This window comes from Melanotaenia boesemani, chromosome 14, assembly GCF_017639745.1.
Source record: "Melanotaenia boesemani isolate fMelBoe1 chromosome 14, fMelBoe1.pri, whole genome shotgun sequence".
NCBI lineage: Eukaryota > Metazoa > Chordata > Actinopteri > Atheriniformes > Melanotaeniidae > Melanotaenia > Melanotaenia boesemani.
The window spans coordinates 17657023-17680118 of NC_055695.1; the positions used below are offsets into that span (position 1 = coordinate 17657023).

A 23096-nucleotide genomic window follows, 5' to 3' on the forward strand; every position below is an offset into this window, starting at 1 on the left:
TAAAAATAATGTTGTTTAAAGATTGTTTTAATAAAATGTTACATTGTTCTACATCCTCTGACTCTTTTCCTCAGTGTACCATCACATTATTATTCAAAGAGGCTGAAGATCAGCGTGAGGACATGATTCATGATCAGAAGCTGCAGCTTTTTGCATCCATCAAGTTCGCTGTGCTGACGGAGTAGCTGATGCCATTACTGCATTGTTATTCTAAAGTCAGGATGTACAGTCAGCTGGAACAAGTCTTGAGGCTAGATTACGGAGGATATATATGTATGTAAGTATTCCAGACATGGTCTACAGGTACCAGATCCAAGACAGAGGAAACTGGACATTTAACATGTTAAGCTTCATGCCATCCTTCAGCCACTGGTTCAGCAAACATCCTGGACTATATTTACATAACTGAGGGAAACCTGGTCTTATTAGATGGGAACCATCCTATTTTGCATGAGGTAGCACTCATATCTAGAAATAAGTGGGGCAAATCAAGAGTACATAAAAGAATCTAAAACAATTAGATGTAAATTCCTGAATATCAGAATTGTCCAAGTCTTCGTTAGTCAATGACATATTTAGTGACGATCACATTGATTTATCTTACAAAACCATGGTTGCATAGTATGAATGAATCCTCTCCCCTTAACTGTTTAATTAGCATGTGGCTTCTATCTTTTAATCACGTTATTGATCAGGTTTAGACCAGAGGATAATTATAGTTCTCATGAATGCCTGACTTTCAGGGTCTTTGACAAAGTGGAAATTAGAGAAATCCCTTGTTATTTGTGTCCTCCACATGGCCCTTACTTAAGCCGAGTGCAGATTAAGCCACCATAGTATGTGACATTCATTCATGCAGATGTTGAAAATGACATCCTATAGATTGACTTTAATTGCATATTAGACTCAATTGGATTTTTACAAAATGTACACAGACCTTCTCTCCCTTAATCACATCACTGATCTTCTGATGAACGGCATCTTAAGAAAATGAGCAACAGCATTTCCTGATGACGCTGCTTTATCAATTTCTTTATGTTTAAGTTTACAGACCACAGTATCTGAGAAGAGATTTAATATTTTAAAGATGTAAAATGTAAATAACAGCATTTAGTTTTTAAAAACTTAGTAGGCTTTTAAATTTGGCAATTAATTGCCATTTTAGATTCTTTACTGTAACATAGTGAGACAATGAGACATAAATGCACTAACATTTTTGGAGTCTCTTACAGAAAAATGCTGTTTTTACTTTTCTCCTCGCTGCTGAGAACAAACGGAGGACATTTTAATGCTTGCAACAAATACTAAATGTATCTTGAATGAACATTCTCAGAGTAGTGGTTCTATAGTTTTTTCTATTGTCTGAATACAGATTTTGTTCATAACCATCACTCATAATTATTCAGCTCTGTAATGACGAATGCTGGAACTTCACAATTCCCCCCAAAAAAAAGACGATGAATGTTGAAGCCTTAGCTTGTTGTCAGCTGTTTTAACACAGTTAGCTTAGTTACATTTTTATTTTCTATTTACAACCAATTTGCCAGATATAAATAAGATAACTTCCTGAAAAGACGGCACGTGCAAACAAGGTTAGATTACAATATGGGCAGATTAAGTGCACAGGTTGAGAGATTGGTCTTTGGGTCAAAAAAAGAAAAAAAAAAATCATCAAATGCATGCACAAAGAAATGTTGGTCTGTTGTAATGAGGCAGTGATTTGGGGATTCAGTTTTAGCTTCCATAAGAGCTGCACACTCCAAAAGACAGGAGACAATTTGTTGTCAAATATTCTGTTGTAAACATGTGTTTGTCACCATGACAACTGCTCTGATTGGATCCCTCAGAGTTTAGTAATATGCAGAATGAAGTAAGCAGATAAGTTTCAGTCCAGTTTCAGGAAGGTCGGTCCGGCTCAGTGACGTCTAAATGTGGACACAATGTTTGAACAGAAGAGCAGCAGTTTGCCTCTGTTTACAGTTTAAGCCTGGTCCAGCATGAGTCTGCCACTTGGCTTTTTGTTAGGAAGCAAACACAGTTGGGTGTTAGAGGAGCTGATGATGGTTAAAACAAGTCTGATGAAACACATCTGCACTATCAGCCCATTAGTCTCTGTTTTAAATAAATGGTTTTAAAATAAACTTTATTTTACTAACTGTTACAAAAAATAAGTTTGTTGCCATCCAGTTTCAACCAGCAGGGTCACGTTCAGGTGTGACAGCTGGTGGGCCAAGTGTTTTTGGGTCCACCAAGTCCTCTCAGGCATTGTTGATGATTATGAGAGCAGGACTTGCTGTCTGCTGACTTGACTCACACATAGCGCTTTGTTCAGCCGGCTTGGCAAAAACTCGTGGTGTGTTCAGGTTGTAGACTCCTGCCCGGAAGAAACAGGCTCGTAAAGCCAGGCTCAGCACCTCCTGAGGTCTCAGGTTAAGCTTGTACTGGGACTGACCCACCCAGGCAAATGAGCTGTAGACCTCCACAGAGTCTGGGCTGGAAAACACAAGAATTTAAACAGAACTTAGGAATTATGAGAACTTCAACCAAATGAAAATAGATACTGTAATTAACTACCAAATACAAAACAAATTCAGATCAAATAACTTAACACTTTACTCATGCTGGTTTCTTTCTGCACTGGGATTTTCCTGCATTTCATTTAGCTCCAGTAATGTTTGCAAACAGAGGCAGGATACATCTCAGAGAATTTCAGAGCGTTCCAGCAAAGGATTTCTTGTTGTTCAAGAAAACTTAACTATTTATTTTGGGAAGCAGTGAAGACTTTGAAGGTGTGCCTGTGAAAGTGAGAAGCTCCACCTCTTAGACATCAAGTTCAGTTAACTTATCACATGGATTACATCACCTGTTGAGAAACTTACCAGGTGCTTTTGTGTCTCAAGTCAATGAGGACGTCTATCTGAACCAACGAGCAGTTGGACAGAGTCAGAGTTACCGGCACCAAGCAGAGACTAGGGAAAAAAGAAAATCGGTTTTATTGTCATTGTTTTTAAGCAGAAATTCGAACACAGTATCAAACTCAATCCAAACAATCTAAGCTGGCCTTTTCTTGAGTGTCTGTGTAGGAAAAATAGCCTTTTACATAGCCCTTCAATTTTTAAATTAAAATAAATGTCATCACTCAGTTTTGGTCTAATCACATCATTCATTAGTTATTTGCTAAGTTTTTGACTGCAGCCGTCAAGTTCCTGATGGGTTTTAAATGATTTCAGCTTACAGGACGTAAAGCCTTGCTTCAACATCTAACAGGGAAAGGTTTGGTTTGTCAGAAGTAGCAGCCAGTTCACATTAGGCTGTGTTCAGATTCTCAAGCCTCCTCTTCAGCATCTTAGAAATATCACAGAATTCAAGAAGGAGCTCCATCACCGATTTTTTTTTTAAATTAAATTTCAGATTCAAACCCCCAGTGTGATATTATTCACATTTCTGTATTTGGTTGCTGAATCCAGCTGTTCAGTCTGATGTCTGCAGCCATGTGAAACATTAGCTGAAATCTTTACTTCCTTTAACAGATGTGACCTGGTCAGGTTTATCCTTTACATTCAGATTACAACTTATTTCTGAGGAACCCAACTCATTAGGTGAGCAGATGTGTGAGCCAATCTATGAAAAGCTTTATATCTAAGCACAAAGGTCCAACAAGCCCTCATTTATCTATGTGCCTGTAATCTGTGTCCAAACCAGCAGCATTGTTGAAAAAAAAACATCATGTGCCGTGTAACACTATTCCAGACAAATATTTAAAGAGACATATTAGTTTAGTCTCTATTTACACAATAAACCAATACAAAACTAAAAAGGTGTCTGACCTGTCCTGGACAAATGCATGTGTGAAGGTTTCTGGGTAGTGCAGATTTGTTTTGATGAGCTGGGAAAGCTCTGGAAAGGGCATGATGACTGGAGGAGGCAGTTCTGATTTAAACTTGAGCAACACCATCTCCTGAGCTTCCTGAAAACACACAAACATGCAAAAGAAGTCACACAATCCATTAAAGCTCCAAGGAATATTGTTTCACAATGGTAAAATGATCAAATTTAATAATTCCAGCTGTGTCATCAGCAGCAAACTATGAGTAAATTATCTCTGAAGTCCACATATAATCTGACATGATCCATTAGTGAAGGAGTTAAAGCTGATTTTTAAAGGTCCTTAATACATATTAGATCAAATATGAGATGGTACAATATTAATGTTCTGCAACAGTCATCATACAGTGGATAACTTAATGTACACATGAACAAGTTTTGGTTTTCAGATAATAAAACTCAACGTGTGCTCGTTGTACCTCTTTTGGAGTCAGAGAACTGGCCTCTTTGCCGATGGTCTGCAGGGCTACATGAAGCTGGCCCTCCAGGATGAGCTGTTTGTTGTCCTCCACCACATATGCCTGTCCAGACAAAGAGAAACACAAGCTGTTATCATCCATTAAAGAGTTTAATTTATTTCACTGTATTTTAAAATACCATATGTACTGTATGGTGCAATGGTAGCAATATCTGGTTATTAAGCCACTTAAACTGACCGATAAATAAGGCTCCTAACTAGACGGACGAACCAGTGCTGTATCAACACATATCAGACAACTTTCAGACAACACAGCTGAATGATACATACCTTCCAAATGACAATTATGTTGAGATCCAGCTCATTACACTTCTTGGCAATACTGGTAATGTCAGAGCCTCTGTTGTCAGTGGGTGCAGAACCCTGAGTTTTACTGCTGGATGAGGCCAGATCTCCCTGCTGAAGCTCTGGGGTGCTGCGGAAGAAGAAGTCTCCACAAGGGGTGGAAGAACTGATGATCTGCAGAGAGAGTTTGAAAAGGTTAAGGGGAGGACAAAGGCTCACATGACCGTATAAACACCACATCTTTCTCTGTAAAACCTGGTAACATTATGTCACACCGCATTTAACAGGCTTGGATGTGCTGCCACGTGCATGGACTCAACCAAGCTGCTGGATTCTCTCTGTTACAATAGGCTGTTGACTTAATGTCAAACACCCTGAAGTGAATCATGCTAGAATTTGGTTTAACATGAAGAAAATATAGAATTTTTAAACATTAGGCCAATAAAAACAAACACAAAATAAAAGAAAAGCCTTCAAATTAACATATTAAATCACATCAAACTACATGGACTGATATCTTCTTAACAACAGTTTGACTATTTTATGTTCAATAAGGAGTACGAGGAAGCTAATGCTTACTTAAACCCGTTCTAATTTAACTCATTTATATATAATGGTTTATATATTATAATGCATACATTTATGCAATCTATACATATAGCTACTTAATGTACGGGAGCCTGTATACTCAGTTTTAATGACAATTTGTTAAACTCTACATACGTGATTTATGTATAATACAAACAACTTTTAACCAAGCATTGACCTCTGAGGAACACTACATTTGTCCATGCAGTTTAATTTGTAATCACCTATTTCTACTAATTTACCAGTTCATTCCCAAGACTTAAGTCTGCGAAGGTGTATTTCTGTATGGTGTCCAAGGTAGCTGGAGGAAAAAGAAAAAAGAGTCAAATTTGTGCTCAGTCAAAATTTGACTAAATGAAATTCAGTTGACATGCTACAGACTCGGTACCTTTATGAGGTTTGCATCGTGTGGCTCGAAAACAAAGCTTGGCTCTTTCTCTGCTGCTTAGCTTACAGTCTGGAGGAGAAGAGGGAAAACAGAGAAACTCTGATTGATACTGACACCAAACAGATCAATACTGGAGCAAATATCACACACTATCTGTTTATAAGAGGTCATGCACCAATCCTTCACTGTGTTATCAGAACACAATCAACAGTTTTCATTTTCAGACTCAAACCATCCATCCATTAGTGTTCAACATGTATCATGGTCATGCTGCTTTAGTATACTGCTTGTTCAATAAGATCACAGACATTTACATGACATATTTATATTTCCATAAAAAAAAAATAAAAAAGCTGATTTTCAGTGTCCTCAAAAAATACAAATACAACTTAAAATGTTGAAGCTTTATGACAGCTTTGGTTTAAGCTTAAGGTTAAGGTGCTGATGAATCCTGAAACACCAGTTTTGTTTTTAAAAATGTTGCAAAACAATATGGATTTCAATGTTACACCACTGTTTTGTGAAAACAGTGTAAAACAATGTATTATTGACCATTTATTTGCAACAGCTGCTCTGTGATGGTCTTTGTTGATGCAATTAATAATTCCTGACAACAAACTGACTTAAATCAAAGCTGTACGGGTTTTCTATAAACATTATTAATTGTAGGTTTTGCAGACACACCTTTATCCTTTTCTGGATTGATGTACTTGTGGAGCCGCCAGTGTTGACTGCTGCTGGACACCTGGATGATGTGGAACTCACGAACGCCACTTTCACTCTGAAAGCCAACAGGAGGAAATTTAACAAAGGTGAGGCAGTGACGTGTTGTTCAGCTTGACAGTAAAAAGCTAAGCACAGCAGAACCCAAGTGAACGTGTTTGCAGTGCTGCATCTCACCGTATTCACGTTTTCCACATCGATGAAGACTAGTGTTCCACCGCTGCCTGTGTCATCCACAGAGTGATGAGGAGGAGCGCTGCTGTGGCAGGCTGACGCCTGCACGCTCAGAGACCGACTGGCGCAGATAAACACTGTGTGACGCAGCACCCGATGACTTAATATGAAGAGAGAATAGGAGGAATAAAACACAGTCCAATGATCCCAGGATTGAACAAGTTAAAAGTCTGCTCCAACATTATAGTTGTCCATTCGAAGCTCTAAAGTCTTTAGTGCAACACCTTCACGGTTTTCAGGTATGATTGCATTGCTAATAAATGATTTACAGAATAGAGTTGTAATTTATAAGACAAACAAAATAAAAAGCTAAAATGTCTGTTCATTACATTAATGGAAGAAATATATTTGTTTTGAGTAGATACTGAGTGCTTATTAGGTTGACACATCAGTCACCTCCACTGAGCTGAATATTGTTTCTGAAGGTCCATTTTTACAATGTTTATAACTGAAGCTCTTCTGTCATTTCACTAAATAGATCATTTCTCCTTTTAAAATGATGGAGGGGATATATCCAATTCAGTGTTAAGCTGAGTGTTATCACACTGTCTCCAAAAGTGGTCCTAAGTGTTTGCAGCCTAAATTGCTTGATTTAAAAAATAAAAAACAAAGAAACAACAACATTCAGTCAGTTTCATGCAGCAGCAGCAGCTCTTCTGTGTGATCATGTTCTGCAGGATTTACTTTGTGCAGAGTTGAAGTGATGGAATACATCTCTCTGAAACATGCTCTTACCACTGCATTATCTCAATGTTGTAATTCAGGATATTTGTTAAGGTTACAGATTGATACTGAGAAACGACATCATACAGTTCACATAAAATTTTACCTGATTTTGAGACCTTTCTCTGTGCTCTCATAGTAGAACAGAAAGTTGATTTCATGGACTCCCTCCTGGTCTGGTCCTCTGAGCCACAGAGGCAGCTGAGTGGACTCTCCTGGCTGCAGCATGCTGCCACTTATTGGGATTTCCATCACCCCAGAGGGCTGACTGAAATCCTCTGCTGACACCAACACCTCTGACGCCACTGAGCCCGGCTGGAGGGGTGTAGCAAAGGTTTTGTAGGCAGAACAGCTTTCAGCCGAGGCTGGACTAGGAGGTGTGAAGGGTGTAGTGGCCTGGCTGCCGAAGGTGAAGAAGTGCGGGTGTGTGGATGCCACTCGTAGGCCACACAAAGCAACACTGCTGACGTTACAGAACTCAACGTAGGCTTTCCTGATCTCGCCACATAGCAGAGCTGTAGGAAACTGCAGGAAAAAGACCTGACACACACACACACACACACACACACAAAATCATTAATAAAAAAGATAGACCTGTCACTTTTGACTCCACAGACACAGCTAAAAGAACCAACTAGTGTGCTCAAAGGTAAAATTCTCTAATGTACCAACATTACTAAGGCAGTGTGGGATCACCTTGACAGAGAATAAAACAAAAACCAGCCAACAGCTCTTCCAGAGAAGAGCTTTGAAAAGTCTTTTAAGAAGCGTGGACATCTAGTCCTGAAAACTACCTAAAAGAAATTACAAAAAAGCTTGTAACCACTATATTTAATGAAAATACACATCTAAAACTAGCTTAAAAAATAAATGTGTAAAACCAAACTTTAAAGTACTGAGGTTAAGGCAAAGTCGTAGTACCCAAAAAATAAATAAATAAATAAACATGGCTGGTGCCATTACCTCCATTAGAGGCATGGGAGGTGTTATGATGGGATCCAGACGTCGATCAGTTCCATGTCGCACCAACATCTTGTCCTCTTTGGTCAGGTTGAGTCTAGGACCCTGGATCTTGAGGTCTTGCTTGCCCCGAACTGTCAAATTCAACATTTGTTGCCCTGGAGATGGGACGAAATCCATAATCAGTGTTTCTTTGGCATCACAACACAAAATATCTTGAATTAAATGTCACTGAGATTTAAGCAAGCCCATTTTCTGAATCTACTGTATGGCTGTGCGGGATCCTGAGAAAACAAATCTGTATGTGTAAACTGATGCACCTAAAATATGCAAAAGCACATTCTAAGTGAAAAGGCATCGCTCTTACCTTCAGTGTTTAGAGTGGGTTCCCCAGTAGAAGATGAGGTCAGGTTGTAAATGATTCCTACAATATTCAGCTGACCAGTTCTGTGAGGCAGCAGCTTAAGTCGGACCTGAGATCAAAGAGAAGGCTGTTAGAGCAACACAGCTACATTTTTATTCACATTTATGTCTCAATAATCCAAGCATATAGTAGTTTCATAGCACACATAGCAGCAATAACTATTGGAAAACAGGTTTAACCTCTTACTTATCAAAGTGCACACAGCGTCTGAGCACAGCAGGTCTTCACATGGTACTTCTACAGTTGAAGTCAGTGATCTAAGTGATGCTTACCTTTCTCACTATCGGCATGCTGACCTCCAAAACAGATCCCAAACTATCTCTGTTTGCAGTACTGAGCATGAATGCATTATGACAAGTATGCTAATGAAGGGCACTCAGAATTTCAGTAAATTTTTTAATTGAAAGAGGCCTTTTTAAAATAATGAATGTGAAGTGAGCGTAGCTCTTTCTCGTGGAAATGAGTAACCTTTTGTTGGCAGTGAACGTGTCATGCTGAACTGCAGCTGCAGGGACCTCCGACTGAAGCCACAGAACCTAAGGCAACTACATTAGTTGCACAAAACAAGGGCAAGCAACACGGTAGAAAATGACAAAAAATAGCAAAACAAGAGGGCTCTGCTACAGTGTCCTGTTTGACAATCTGTCCAGTTAGTGCTTTCTAACAGTAACAACTACCTATTGCTGTCAATAAGGGGAGATTCAGAGGCTTCAAAAAGCTGTTGACCCCTGCATCATGCAGCAGATGTTCTTCATTTGATCACACACTTGATACAATTTAATTACTTTTTCTGCAACCTGCTAGTAGACACTAATGTTAATTCTGTAGCTCCTCCTCAGAAAGCACCTCACCATTTTAGTCTCCTCTGGACCCATGTGAAACTCTTTGATTACCTCGGTTGTTACGATGTCATCTTTCTGTGTTAGCTACAAAGTGAAGTAGACATTAAAGAAAGTCTTTAGGAATGCATCTAAATATCAAAGTGAAGATTTCAGTTTTATCAGGAAATTTATCAGCATACCCACCTCTGAGGCTCGAGTCTCCTCATTAGTGATGGTCTCTCCTGTCTGCTTTTCTGTCTTTGATGGACCATCAGCACTAAAACTCCAGAGGAGTGACAAGTTGGACAAAGCCAGAGAAACCTTCAGAGGGTTCCTGAATGTCACCTCCACTATGATTGGTTCTGTAGAGAAACAGACGGTAAGAAGAACCAAATGCTGAGTAGGTATGATTTATAACTGATTAATAACAGAGTCAAAGTGTAAATAACATGTTAAATACACTTTCTCTTTCTCTGCTGAAGACATCTTACCCTCCACCACAGCCAGTGGGTGACGCAGGTTGTCTGTCTGGCTGTTGAGGCAGCACTGAGTGGGCTGGAAATTTATTGGAACAATCCCCCGATTGGCAGAAGCAACAAGTTGTTCCTCCAGATGACACCACATGGCTGATAAATCTTGATCATACTCCTGATCCAAGGACACATGGGTGGCTGCCTGCTTTTCTCCTAAACAAATTATAATTAAAAGCTAATTTGTTTATTAGTAAATTGTAAAGAACTTCTATTACATTGCAGTTGCAGGAATATTTATACATCCATACCGTCTAAGCCTAAGCAGCACACTTTCATCTTTTGATCTTGCTCCTGCCCTGCATCCAGCTAATTTCTTCTTCAACTCATGTGGGATTTAGTATGTTATTTTGCTTATTAGTTAGGTTTAGAAGACTTCAATTAGCTGATCTCACTTGTAAACAACCCTTCTGTTGGAATGGTTACTTATTACAGATATGAAACATGTTTAAAGTATGAGAAATTACTCTAGCAGCACAGCTTCCAAAGCAGTGTGAAAAAAAAACTTGTATATCAATAGATACACTTGGAAAAATGCAACAAAACGTATGGTGTCCTGCAAATGTTGATTGATACAGTCTGCAACAGTTTTAGGATGCAAAATCAGCAATATGTTACATGAATGTCTGTGTTGTGAAAATCAGAGTTTGACCAAGAACAACTCTTTCAGTGTAATCATGTCTAACTATCAGATATACTTTCAAGATTAATCGTGAAAGCTGTTTGAGTTTCCCCGTTTGCATCATGCAGCAGAAAACTTGTGGCAAGGCATTGCAGGATGAATTTGCCTGACTTTAAAATGCATGTCAGACGCAGGAGAGATCACAAATTACAGAGTTTGTTACCTTCTGCGAGGCGGCGTTCATGTCCAAAGTATACCCTTGTGGTGGAGCTATGGATGCAGGGCAGCGGCAGCTGGGGAAGGCTTACTTCACTGCCTTCAATCACACTCTAAGAAAAATACACAAACTTGTCATTTGAACTTATTTTAAACATTTATGCAGGGTGCTACAATGGGAATAATAATTTTAGGTGTAATTTTATAACACTGACAAACAATAACCTGCATATATATTACAAAGGCTCACACGTGCACAAAACTCCTCCTGCATGCTCTCGGTAGCCGTTACCCTGCTCATTTACTGCACCTTCTCCCTCAAATCTCCAGCAAAAAGCCTCCTACCTTGCAACATATGCAGGAATAGAAGCTGCAGAAAAAGTCTGAACTGTCTATCTCAAATGTTTATGTTTAAAACTAACTAGTCTCTAGAAGATTTAAGTTTCTCTGTGCCTTGTTTTGTATTCTATTATGTTTTCTGCAAGCAATGAACAGCCATCAGGCTGATCTCAAAACAGAACCCATGACAATCATGTTCCTTGATATGGAAATCAACCTTCATGTCGGAACCTGATGCTGTTTTGCAGAGTTAAAAGTAAACACATCTGTGGATTTATTATGGAGCATCAGTTAAAGCAATTTTGTGGAAAAACAGAACAAAGGCAAATTTATTTTTCATTGCCTGATGTTTTAAACTGTTAACTTTTGTTCACATTAAAACTTTAAACTGGTTTGAGTGATTAAATACATTAATATGTTCTCAATCATCTATCATGTGTCAATAAAAGGAAACTCATCATGATATAATTTTCAGGCTGTGATGTGTTATGGTAATTATACTTTAATTTTCAGAAAAGTCAAGTTAGAATTTAGCTCTTTTAACAACTTATTAATGGTAAACCACAAACATGCAGATATAGGAGACAAAGGAGGGCACAGTCTTGGTAATACCCATAATTCAGAAGTGAGTAGGGAAAACAATAGAAAGGCTTGAAGTTACCTTGTAAACATAGAGGTACTCTCTGAGAAAGGCAGCCTGCTGTGTGGCTGTCTGTCTGCTGTCATTGGTCAAGATCTGTCTGAAGGCCATCACGGCATTATCTGGTTGGCCGAGAGTAAAGGACTGACGACCGATTGTGAAGTTGATGTGATCTTCTGCCAAAGACCAGCCCCGATCCTTGTACACCTGCATGGCCTGGCAGTAACACCGCAATGCGTGCCTCCTCTTCATTAGCAAAAGAAGAGTGAGGGGGGCAGAAGGAGAAAGGGTTAACATATGACAACCATAATGAGAGATGAGAGGAAAAAATAAAAATAAATAATTGAAAGGCAAAATGACTTGGTCATTGTATTCCAACACATTCCTCCTATTAACTGCTGTTAATCTTCAATGCAGGATTTATTGTTGCAGTGCTCATCACAGAGAGAAAGCTAGAAAAAAATGTTTGACTTGGTTGATAATTCTCTGGATGACACAATTAAGGCAGCTGAAAACAGAACATAAATCAAACAGTGCTCTGATATATGGATGTCAAGAAAGAGGTGATTGTGCTGACACATGATGTATAGAACAGCTGGTGGTGTAAAAAAGAAAAAGACAGCTGCAATTCTTCTGATAAAGAGAAAAAAATGTTTTAAAAAAATGTAATACTCTGAACCACATTCTCCTAAGACGCCCAGCTGCATCTGTCAGGAGGTTTTTCTCTCTGCACAGATGCAGCTGTGCGTCTCCCTTCTGCCATTCATCCCTCCACTCATCAACAGCTGTGCAGACCTTGATATGTCCAAGTTGCATGATCAGAGAAAGCTGCTTAACACTCTTACCTGTCCTGCTTTGCTGAAACGATGCCCAGCCAGGATCATATGGAAGGCAAATTTTCGCACCATGGGGTTTCGCATATTAATGAAGCAATGGGCGGCCTGCTCCAACAGCAGAGCACTGCGCAGGTCAGAGTCCTGCAGAATTACAAGAAGATTTATTCTGCAGCTACTTCGTTTCTAAACATACCACAAGACAAAAAATGATGGACATCTTCTTACCTCACTGGTCATTTTAATGAGAAGAGTTGCAGCATCTGAATATTTTCCTTGACTCTTGAAAATCTCAGAGCTGAGTAACGCACAGCGCTCAGCTAGCACCATGTTCCTGTATAACGAAAAGGGGGAAAAAAGAGACGAAACATTATTAAACAAGGAAAAGTAATGACATACTTATTACAATGACAGTCTCAATCACAGTCATCAGAAAGGCGTTTAGAGCAAACTAGGGATGTCGTGATTTCTTAATTTCACAACTAATTGCAGGATTAAACACCACGATTAATTTTTTGCGCAGAGACTAAGAGGTTAATGCCTTCTTAGTCACAGATGTGCCATGACCTGTAGAAGAAACAGCATTTAATTACAGATATATGGTTCATTTGATTAATTTTTACTGTTCCAGCACTATTTACATCTCAAATAGTAGCTATTCTGCTAAAGTGCAGCTAGAAGTGGTAGTGGTAGTGCTAGGAGTGGTAGCCTAGTGGTTACAGAGGTGGGTTGGGTCTGGAGAACCTGTGTTCAAGTCCGCGGGCTGGCAACCAAGGTAAAAACCACTGTGGCTCCCTGAGCAAGGCCCTTAGCCCCCCAACTGCTCCCCAGGCGCTGGAATCAACTACGATGGGTTAAATGCAGAGACAGAATTTTCCCACTGTGGGACTAATAAAGCAAAATAAAATTATTATTGAAGGCAAAGCTAGCTACATGTTTTTTTCCTGGATTTCTAAATTCTCTACTCAGTTTCAAAAGAAATGCTCAAAAACATTTTACAAAGTAATTTACAAAAAGAACCCTCCCAAGTACAGGTAGAGGTCCTGTAGCCTTCTCCATCTGTTTTCTCTGAGAGACATCCAGAGTTAATATGTTGCATTTATTTACTGTTTAAAGAGCAGTGGAGTTTTAGTTGGAATCAGACTTCTTCAGTACTTTACTTTGTTTCTATATTATTTAGTTATGTTTGCATGAAATAACACTCTGGCAACCCTGACGTTTCTGGATTTAGACTGCAATAGATCAGTAGATTGCCATGTAAAAATGTCCTAAAACAGAAAAGACAGACAGAATGAGAGATAATTAGACAGTCAATCATACTTGCAGACATCCCTGTAGGTCTGTATCGCTGTGTCCATGTAGTGTGCTGGATAAGGTCTGGGAGCTCCAACCTGCAGAAAAGCTGACACTGCAGCCATCTCCTACATGGGAGGGGATGAAACAGAGGAACTGAGAAATGATTCCAGTAGGATTTATTATGAAGGTAGAATGAGTTACATCTTAGGGGAAAAACATGAGAACAGCTCAGCTTACCATTAAAAAGCTGAACAACAATAAAGTAAAACACCTCTCAGTTCAGTCCAATCTGAGCCAATCTTACTCTGTCTGCTATGAACACTGGTTTCTGGTAGCTTTTAGATTACTGTGAAACTGAAATGACTGAAGCTGTTCACTTAAAGCTTGATGTTTTTCCTAAATAAAAACACTGCAATGCTATAGTTTTCCTTTGTGTATGTATTAAAGAATTTATCATCTATCTTTCACTCTGCATAGGAGCAACACAGACAGATGCAGGCTGACAAATTAATGTTATTAACAACAGGGTCCTCATAAGGATATACAGAAAGGTGTGTGCAGAGTGTGTATTCTTACCAGTGCCCCCGCAGCATACAGCATAGCCTGGTCTGAAAGAAAGTCTTTCTTTGCTGTGTGGTAACAGCTGTAAGCCAGCTCATAGTGCTGCACCAGGAAGCACAGGTCAGCCATCTTCCTGATCTGCAGCTCAGGGGCTTCAGGGGGATACCTGACATCGCAAGAGGGTGGAGTCACATCAACAACAGCTCATGTGCAGTGTGAAGATAATGTGGAGTAATGGAGCTTACAGAAGGCCACATGTACTCTTTGGTTCACTGATGCTCTTCTCTGGAGCTTTCCCTCCACCGAACCACTTCTTGGTTGCTGTGAAAAGTGACCGACTCAGACCCTTCCTGGAGATCAGCTGTGGACAGAGAAGATCATGAAACCAAATGCAGGTTGGATATTAAGAGATGTGAGAACTTGATGTAGCAATGCTGCCCTTACTGTTGAGACATGAATGCTGGTGTGTTATTGTTGTTTTATTAATTTTATCTAAATTAAGTCAGAGAAGTCTTTGTTCTACCAGTGTATGCAATGACAATAAAAGATTTTAATTAAATTAAATGGAATTACAACTGACTGCAACAGTAGAATAATGTCAAGCAGACAATTAACAGAAGAGCTAGTTCAAGACTTCTTGGCCTTCCAGAGAACATTACATTAAAACATTCTTCTCTCAATTCCTGCTCAGAGATTTTTAGTGAGCACATGGCAGAAATCAGCCTTAGAGTTAAACTGAGCTCACTGCATGCTAGCACTGGTGCCCAGGTGATAAACCTGGGAAAGTCGAGCTTGATCCACCTTGTGCGCAACTAAGAAAGATTAACCCACAGAAAGCTAAAGGTACCGGGATGGAGGGATGGGAATTTAGAAGATTATTGATAGGTTATTGATATCAATGATGTTATCAATTCTGCCTATCAGTTCAGTTATTTATCGATTCCATTATCAATTCCTGTTTCAATTTTATATGAAGACGGCACCCCACCTGTCTTTAAACCTTTTGTTAGTGTAGGCTTATACTTTATTATATTTTACAATGTTATTTGTCTTATTTACATGACTGTATGTCATGTTTCCTCTGCCTTCTGGAAGTTATTCCATTAATTTATCTACTGGACTGAATAAAAAGAAAAAATATACATCTGGCAGACCTCCAGCGAGTAGCTACTCTTCTCACAATAAGGAGCGGGGAGCAGACTAGCAATCAGGCTACAAACTCTTCATTGCAAGGATATAGGTCTGTCGTATAATCTGTTACTATTATTGGTCTTTCCAATACAGATATTAGAGCCTGTACCATCGTCACGTTTTTAATGAAATGTTGCCATGCTCTAGATCACCTCCAGCAACAAACAGACCTGCATGTCCAACAATGTTTGTTTATAGTCAGTAAGCTGGCCAGCACCTATGGGCACCAATACAGGCATAAATACATCCAGTGGCGCACGATTCCAATGCTTTGGAAAATTTGGAACCGGCTCCAGAGTGGGTTCCAGTGGGATTCTCAGTTAACTGAAGTCAGAAGCTGCTTAGTCAAGTTTTAACAGACAGAATTAACGTCTCTCACATGTGCACATTAACATGCCCCTACTTGTTAACCAGCAGGTCTGATTGACCACCAGATCCCCATCCCAAATGTGAAATGTGCAGTTTAAGAGTTACAGCATTGCCTGGGATGTAGGGATTCTGCTAATGCCATTTAACATTATTCTGAATATACATTTTTAAAGAATATCTCTAGTTTTTCAGGGTTTAATAAGTGCCTGAAAAGAGAGCTCGAGACTTTGTTATGAACCCAAAGTTGGAGGTGTGTACCTGGTCATTCAGCTGTCTGATGTTCTTTTCAATGTGTGGCAACAGGCCTCTGAAGGTAAATTCCTGGACAAATTGTCTGATGTGGTCATGGTCACTCAGGGTCAGACAGGCCCCGTGGCCCCCAGCTCCAGACCCCAGGCTGTCTGATTCCCTTCCACCCTTCTTTAGGTCCGCGTTGTCATCACCAAGAGTCTGCAGGCTCGCTGAGCTGCTGTCAGCATCAAGTTGAAGGGGATGGGTCTCCAGGCTACTGGACACTCCCTGTCCATCTATACACAGATATGTATATTATCAGGAAACCCACACACATTTGTACGATATAATCTGCTATCATCAGCTACATGCAACTTGCTGTTTGTGCACCTGACAGACAAAAGAAGAAAACCATTACTAATAGAACAGCACAAAATGTCTAGATTAAACTTCCAAGGGGTAAGAAATGAAGCCCACTAAAAATGGGCAGAAAGTCATTTGGTTAGTTTAAATCAGATTCAGTTTGCTCTGATCAGATTTGATGTGTATAATTAGACTTAGACATTGGATTTCTATTTTTGAGCTGCAGGTAACAATAGTAGGAAAAGATGGTGGAGCTGGAATTTTGTACTTAAAACCTTAATAATGGAAACATTTTCAAACTGAATGTTGGGATACTGAAAAGTGGATTGCAAGTGTTTCAAGCACTTTGTGAACAGGATTTATGATAAGCACACTTCAACACATCCCTTTTTCATTATTTTAATATGATTATTATGAATCCCAGCATACTGTGACACCATTTATATGCACAATGACACACACCCTGTAGAAAAAAAGTACCTCTTAAATCAAGTCATCTTTACCTGCTGGGTTACTGGAGTCCGCCTCAACTGCACCAACACTGTTCTCAGCAGCAGATGGTGTTACATCAAACATTTCCTGCAACATGGATCATGCCATTAACACAGCACAAAACAAAATCTATATGAGATCACTACATGTGTCCTACTGCAACAGCTTAATGCATTTTAGTCACAATTTTAACCAGTTTGATCACAACAAACTCCACACTATGAATGTGGTATTTGCTCTCCTGATTATTTCTAAAACACATATTTGCAAGGTAGTAAACACAATGGAAAACAATACAACAAGGAGCCCAGTCAAACCTTGCAGACAATTAAAAGGCTGTTCATTGCTGAATGACTGGCTAACTTTATTTTTTTTAGAAAGACTAAGTTAGTTGATGGACTATAGAGCTCACCTGGTTACGCAGGTTATTCTTGTGCAGGTATTGACTCCAGGGGTCTGGGATCTGTTCACCCTCCTCTGCTGAGGAGGAGTGGGAGTTAATTTTCAATAGATAACAGCCCTGTGGACCATACCTCTGTTTCATGTCTTCATAAACAGAATCAGCCCTGTAAAAAAATAGAAGAATAATTATTATCCATAAAATATCTGATACAACGCCTTATACAGCAAAACATTCTTCAGTTCTGCAGTTTGAACATTTGGCACCATAGTTTAATAATTTCAGGACAACTACTGCTAAACCACCAAACATTCAGCCAATGACACACATGGACTATTAACCCTAGCAGTTCACAACTAAAGTAACTAAGTTAATGCTCTCATTACATTTCATTCTCATTTTGAGAATATGTTAAATTAAGGAGCAATAATGACTGTAAATGTACATAGTGAAGATTTACTCAATACCTCTGCTCATCTCCCTCACTCATGTCATGAAGTAAGACATAGTACTTGAGTGTGTTAGGGATAAACCACTTGGGGTTAGTGTATTCGCCACTGTGCTGAATCCTGTGCTGCTCTTGGGATAGCTTGAGGAACTGTTCCACTGGGACTGCTTCAGTGGAGGACACCACCAGCAAGCCTGTCAAAACCAGAATGTCAAGGACACAACGACCAAATATAGAAAACATTTCCTCCCACAGACCTGCAGCATGGGAGCAGAAGCTTCACAATAAGTATAACAACCCAAAGAAGCAGATTCAGAAGTAAAAGAGGAAGCAGATTCTTAACATTTTAAGCTTTTAAATCTTAATTTTACCTGTCAACTCCTAATATAAGCAGAAAGGTCACAAGACTGAAAATGTGAAAATCTATTAGCAATACATTCTGATACCAGAACTCCCATACTGGAAATTTAATGTTGTTATTGCATAGTGTTACTTGAAAAGAGAAAGAGGGTGAGATAACTGGATCAGCACCAGCTCTTCTATCAAAAGGATACAGGCGAGGTAGTGATTGAGGAATTCATGGTCACCGGCAGGCATGGACTGCAGGAAGTTCTCCCTGTAGGCTTCAAACCAGGGGGTGGTTACTAGAAATACAGTAAGAAAAAGAGTTAATGATTTCATCCAACAAACAACAACCAGCTAATTATATCCTTAAAAACAATTACCCAATTAATCATTTACCAAGTTAAAATAGAAATATAATCCAGTTCAGAATGTGTGTTTCAGATATTGTGCAGTTAACTAAAATTAACTTGACCTTCTTGGGAGGGTTGCCATGGGGGCCTAATATAATGGTGACTACCCACTCACTGTCATTGGGTCAGGAAGCTGCTGCAATTTTTACATGTGGAGAAAAAAAAAACAACCAGATCCACTCTGAGAAGTTCCACTTGATCAGACCTGGAATATTCTCGTCTTATTTAAGAACAGGTTGACATGTTCTCCTGTATTGGACTGCCATGAGACATCTTTGTGTCTCATTTATGTAACTATGAGTAAATCTTATAAATAAACTAGAAGCACCCAGAGAGCGCCTACGTCAGCCAAGCCATAGGGTCTCTCACCTAAGAAAAACCCCAAAAGGCCCAACAGCCCACACAGTATTCCCTATATTTTGAACCTTCTGGATCACCAGATCAAGATATCAACATGATCCAGATAAATCAATGTTGGATTATAACATCTACCATGATGGCAATTTGTAATTTTTTTCTTTTGGGCCAATGATTTTGGGCTTTATCTGATGAGTTAGAAGCTGTAATGGCAAAATTATCCCTATCTCCCAACAGTAAAGAATCTTTAAAAAAATTCCTGGATCTAGATGGTGATCCAGATTACCCCCAAAATGTAATCAGTTGTTACTTTATTCCATTTTAAAATTTCCTGAAAATTTAATCAAAATCTGCCCATAACTTTTGACTTTATGTTGACAACAGACAAATGTCACCGAAAACATAACCTCTGCCTTGGCGGAAAAAATAAAGAATTAGAAATACTAACTTTAGTCCTCCTTACCACTTAAGTTGAGGTTATAGTCCCCTGTCTTCATAACAGTGGCTGCAGCGCCCTCTTGGGGCTGGCAGGATGACACAACCTCACCGAGCAGTCTGTTCTGAGCAGGACTGAGGGCAGCAGATGTTGGACTCGGGCTTGTCACCACATTGTTTACACAGATACGCAGGTTTTTCACAGTTTGTAGCTGGTTGTTTGGATCCCGGATGTGACCTGGAGGAAAGTACACCATAACTTTATTCTTCATTTTGTGGCTGCAGTGGAATAACACAGTCTCAGAACACAGGATGGAAAAAGCTGGAGTGACTTTTCTACTGTCTCACTGTTAGGCTCTTTTGCATGAAGACAACTGTGTGTATTTTAGATAAATCTTTGATGATGAGTCCAGAAACAGTGCAGTCCTTCCACATAAGCAGAGGCCACTTAGGATGATTTCATATTTGAATTTCTCTACTCTAGCCATGGGATATTTCCTGATTAGGGGAGCTATTGTTTCTGTAATACTGCATAAAGCTGTAACACATTTTTGGGGGGAACTTGTGTTTCTTCATCTTGTGAAATAACAGTTGTTAGCAATTTGTTTCCAAATAGAAATGCCACAAATCCTTATGTTACATTATGCCTTTGGTTAAGGTTTGATCTCTGCCTCACAAACTCTTGTTAATAAACTAAAGTTTCATCCAGCAAAATATTCCTTCACATACCTTTTCTGGACAAAAGCCCTTTTAATATGCTGGTGTTTTCCCCCACAAACAGAAACATAAAAAAAACCCTCATCAAAATCATCCTTTCTGCCCTATTCTGCTTATTTGTTGTGTTGTATTTTTGAATCATTGAACCTCTGTGCGCCACTTTAACTCAAAGCCTAATGCAATGGCAGTTTGCTCAAAAAAGAAATATGAAATTTAATATTAAAATGACATTTTGTCTGGTGTAGATGTATAAATGTTAAAATGTAAAAAAAAGTTAAAGCAAAATCAGCTGTTGTTCATGACGTTCCACCGGACGTAAATGTCAACTAATAGAATTAAGATGTGGATTAGCTTGCTATCTGCTTCAGCTATTTCTTGTTCTCTGTTAATCCAAGAGAGGCAGAAATGTTTACTGGATCACTAAGACGTTAAACTAGAAACCAGCTCTGAAGGGAACTGGTCCGGTGTCAGGCATTCAGTGTCCTCGTCAGCTGTTTAGTGACAACCCAGCCAACCGCTGCCAAACAGCTATTGTCAACTGTAACCAAGTAACGTAGATACGCTAGCTATATAACTAAAGCTAACTGTAACAGCTGGGAAAACGGTTAAAGTTAAATTTCCTACCTTCAGATGTTAGTCTACAGAAAGGCCTCAGCAGCTCAGCAAAATTCAGGTTATTCTTGCGAGTGACTCTCTCCGCTTCTTTACTGCACAGGACGGCTATCATCGGGACAAACGAGTCCTGAATAAACTCTTGTACAGACTGGACACACTGGGCCATATTGGGCAACTTTTAAAACCTTCTCACAGACCGAACTATGTCAGCTATTCGATAGTTGAAGGTAGTCTGACTATATTATCGCTTTAAGCAACTCATCGACATCAGCAGGCAGCAGCCATGTTGAAATCAACAATTCTCTTCCTGTGTAAAACTGAGCCGGTCAGGTGACGCTTGTCAGACTATGGCACAGTTCCAATCCGGTCCCTACACAATCCTACTCCGCTCATAGACCTCATGATTTATATAGTTTCCCCAATATCTGCCTGCTTTCAACATATATCCTCTTGCTTCTGATCCGGAATTTAATATCAGCAAGATATTTAGTCTTAATTCCTCGAATACTTCCGAAGGAACTAGGGACCGTAGGAGTGCCCTTTGGAAGGCTTCTTCTTCACCCCCTTTTCCTTCTTCTCGTCTCCTTTAGGTTTAATGACAGTTACCACCACCTATTGGACTGGAGTGTGAAACAATAAAATAAAGTAAAATAAAATAAAATAAAATAAAATAAAATAAAATAAAATAAAATAAAATAAAATAAAATAAAATAAAATAAAATAATGCTGGTTCTTTCAATGTAGAATCTGCACGTTCTCTCTGCATGTGTGGGTTCTTACTAGGCATTCTGGCTTCGTCTTAAAAATGCATGTAATGTTGACTGGTGATTTTAAGTTGATCATGGGGGTTTGAGCTTGTGAACTGTTTTCTTAGCATTCTCTCCACCAATTCAAGACATTCTTTCAAATTACATAATTTCTTTCAACTCCTGATTAAATAATACAAAATTTAAAAATCTGCAGCTTCTGTGTAATCTCTGACCTGTATTTGTCAGTGTACTTAAATCCCCTTCTTAAATATTTTTTGATAGAGTATTTATTAATTTGTGACACAGTTATCAAACACTTCATTCCTGTGTTCTTATAAACATTCATCAAATCTAACTCATTTTATGCCTTCATGTGAAGCACTTTGGTTTAAGCTGCATCCTTTTTTAGAGAGAAGAGGCTTGTTTTATTGTTTAAGTAGTTTTAATAAGCAGTCAGATAATAATAATTTTAATAGTATAATGGTAAATGACCTTTGTTAAATCTCTAACCTTAATTTTTCACAACAAAAGCTTTTCTGCTGTTTTCTTATAATGTTTTACATTTTAAGACTCACACAAAGAAGTTAAAAAAGGATTGAACAAAAACATAGTTTTGTTTTGGGTTTGTTTTTAGAGGGGATAGGAATGGAGGAAAGTGAAACAAAGAAGTATGGTTAAAGGTTTAAGAGTAAAGGGAAAAGGAGAAAGGAGAGCACGAGACACTGATGTTTGGTTGAAAATTGAGTTTTTGATGACTGTGGCTATTTCTCAGCTACAATCGTCTCTGTCATTGTGTGGCTGTAAAATTTCGGTTGAACTATACAGCTACACTTTCAGGGAATGAATACCTAATTATACCATTAAGGGTACAAAGGATTATCACTGGGGTAGAACCCTTAAAGGTACAGCTGTACCCTCTACAGCACAGTTTATACCTCACGCAGGGCAATACTGTTCCTCTGGGGGCCATCTGGTCTTAATAAGGTAAAAACTGCACTGTTGAGGGAACAGCAGCACCTTTGAGGGTACCACACCAGTGACAATCCATTTTACCCCTGAAGGTACAATAAGGTATTTATTTTCTGAAAGTATAAACAATGACAGAGATCTTAAAATCAATTGAGATGTCTTTTTTATGTCTTTTCAGTCAGATCATGTTCAGTGGGGGTGAAAGGACAGGGTTAGAGGGAGAAAATAAGCAGATTTAAGGCAAATATAAAATAATAGAGGTAGGTCTTCATGCCAGAAATTCCTCAGCGTCCAACATTGAGGGATTTCTGGCTCACAGATGTTTTTCGGGCTTATTCTTCTGTAAACATCAAAGCTTCTAGGTTCTGAACTCTCCTCAGTATGCTTTCTCTGAAGCTTTTTCTCTCTCGTTCTTTCTCTTCTTGAAATTTTTTCAGAGAGATTATTTTTTCTAGAAGC

General features: G+C 39.0%; 1 protein-coding gene across 1 annotated transcript; it reads right to left on the minus strand.

Moving 5' to 3' along the window:
- Window positions 1-869: 869 nt before the first annotated feature.
- trappc8 (trafficking protein particle complex subunit 8) lies at window positions 870-21475 on the minus strand. Its single transcript, XM_042006371.1, has 29 exons — window positions 20929-21475; window positions 19616-19825; window positions 18595-18684; window positions 18060-18234; window positions 17605-17758; window positions 17204-17279; window positions 16365-16633; window positions 14792-14907; window positions 14562-14712; window positions 14010-14110; window positions 12918-13023; window positions 12702-12833; window positions 11878-12102; window positions 10885-10990; window positions 10001-10195; window positions 9714-9871; window positions 9540-9614; window positions 8632-8737; window positions 8268-8422; window positions 7411-7844; window positions 6525-6681; window positions 6309-6405; window positions 5625-5693; window positions 5479-5537; window positions 4634-4822; window positions 4305-4406; window positions 3828-3967; window positions 2880-2969; window positions 870-2493 (listed from the first exon to the last, which is right to left on the minus strand). Exons 1-29 carry the CDS (start codon window positions 21083-21085, stop codon window positions 2259-2261), a joined length of 4329 nt encoding a protein of 1442 aa, XP_041862305.1. The 5' UTR covers window positions 21086-21475; the 3' UTR covers window positions 870-2258.
- Window positions 21476-23096: the final 1621 nt, after the last annotated feature.

What these genes read in the sequence shown, in the direction of transcription:
- trappc8 (XM_042006371.1), bottom strand. Translation starts at nt 21,085, where the DNA reads ATGGCCCAGTGTGTCCAGTCTGTACAAGAGTTTATTCAGGACTCGTTT. An exon ending in TGAACGCCGCCTCGCAGAAG is followed by an intron (nt 10,196 to 10,884) that starts GTAACAAACTCT and finishes TAATTTGTTTAG; the next exon opens with GAGAAAAGCAGGCAGCCACC. An exon ending in CCCACTGGCTGTGGTGGAGG is followed by an intron (nt 9,872 to 10,000) that starts GTAAGATGTCTT and finishes GTTTCTCTACAG; the next exon opens with AACCAATCATAGTGGAGGTG.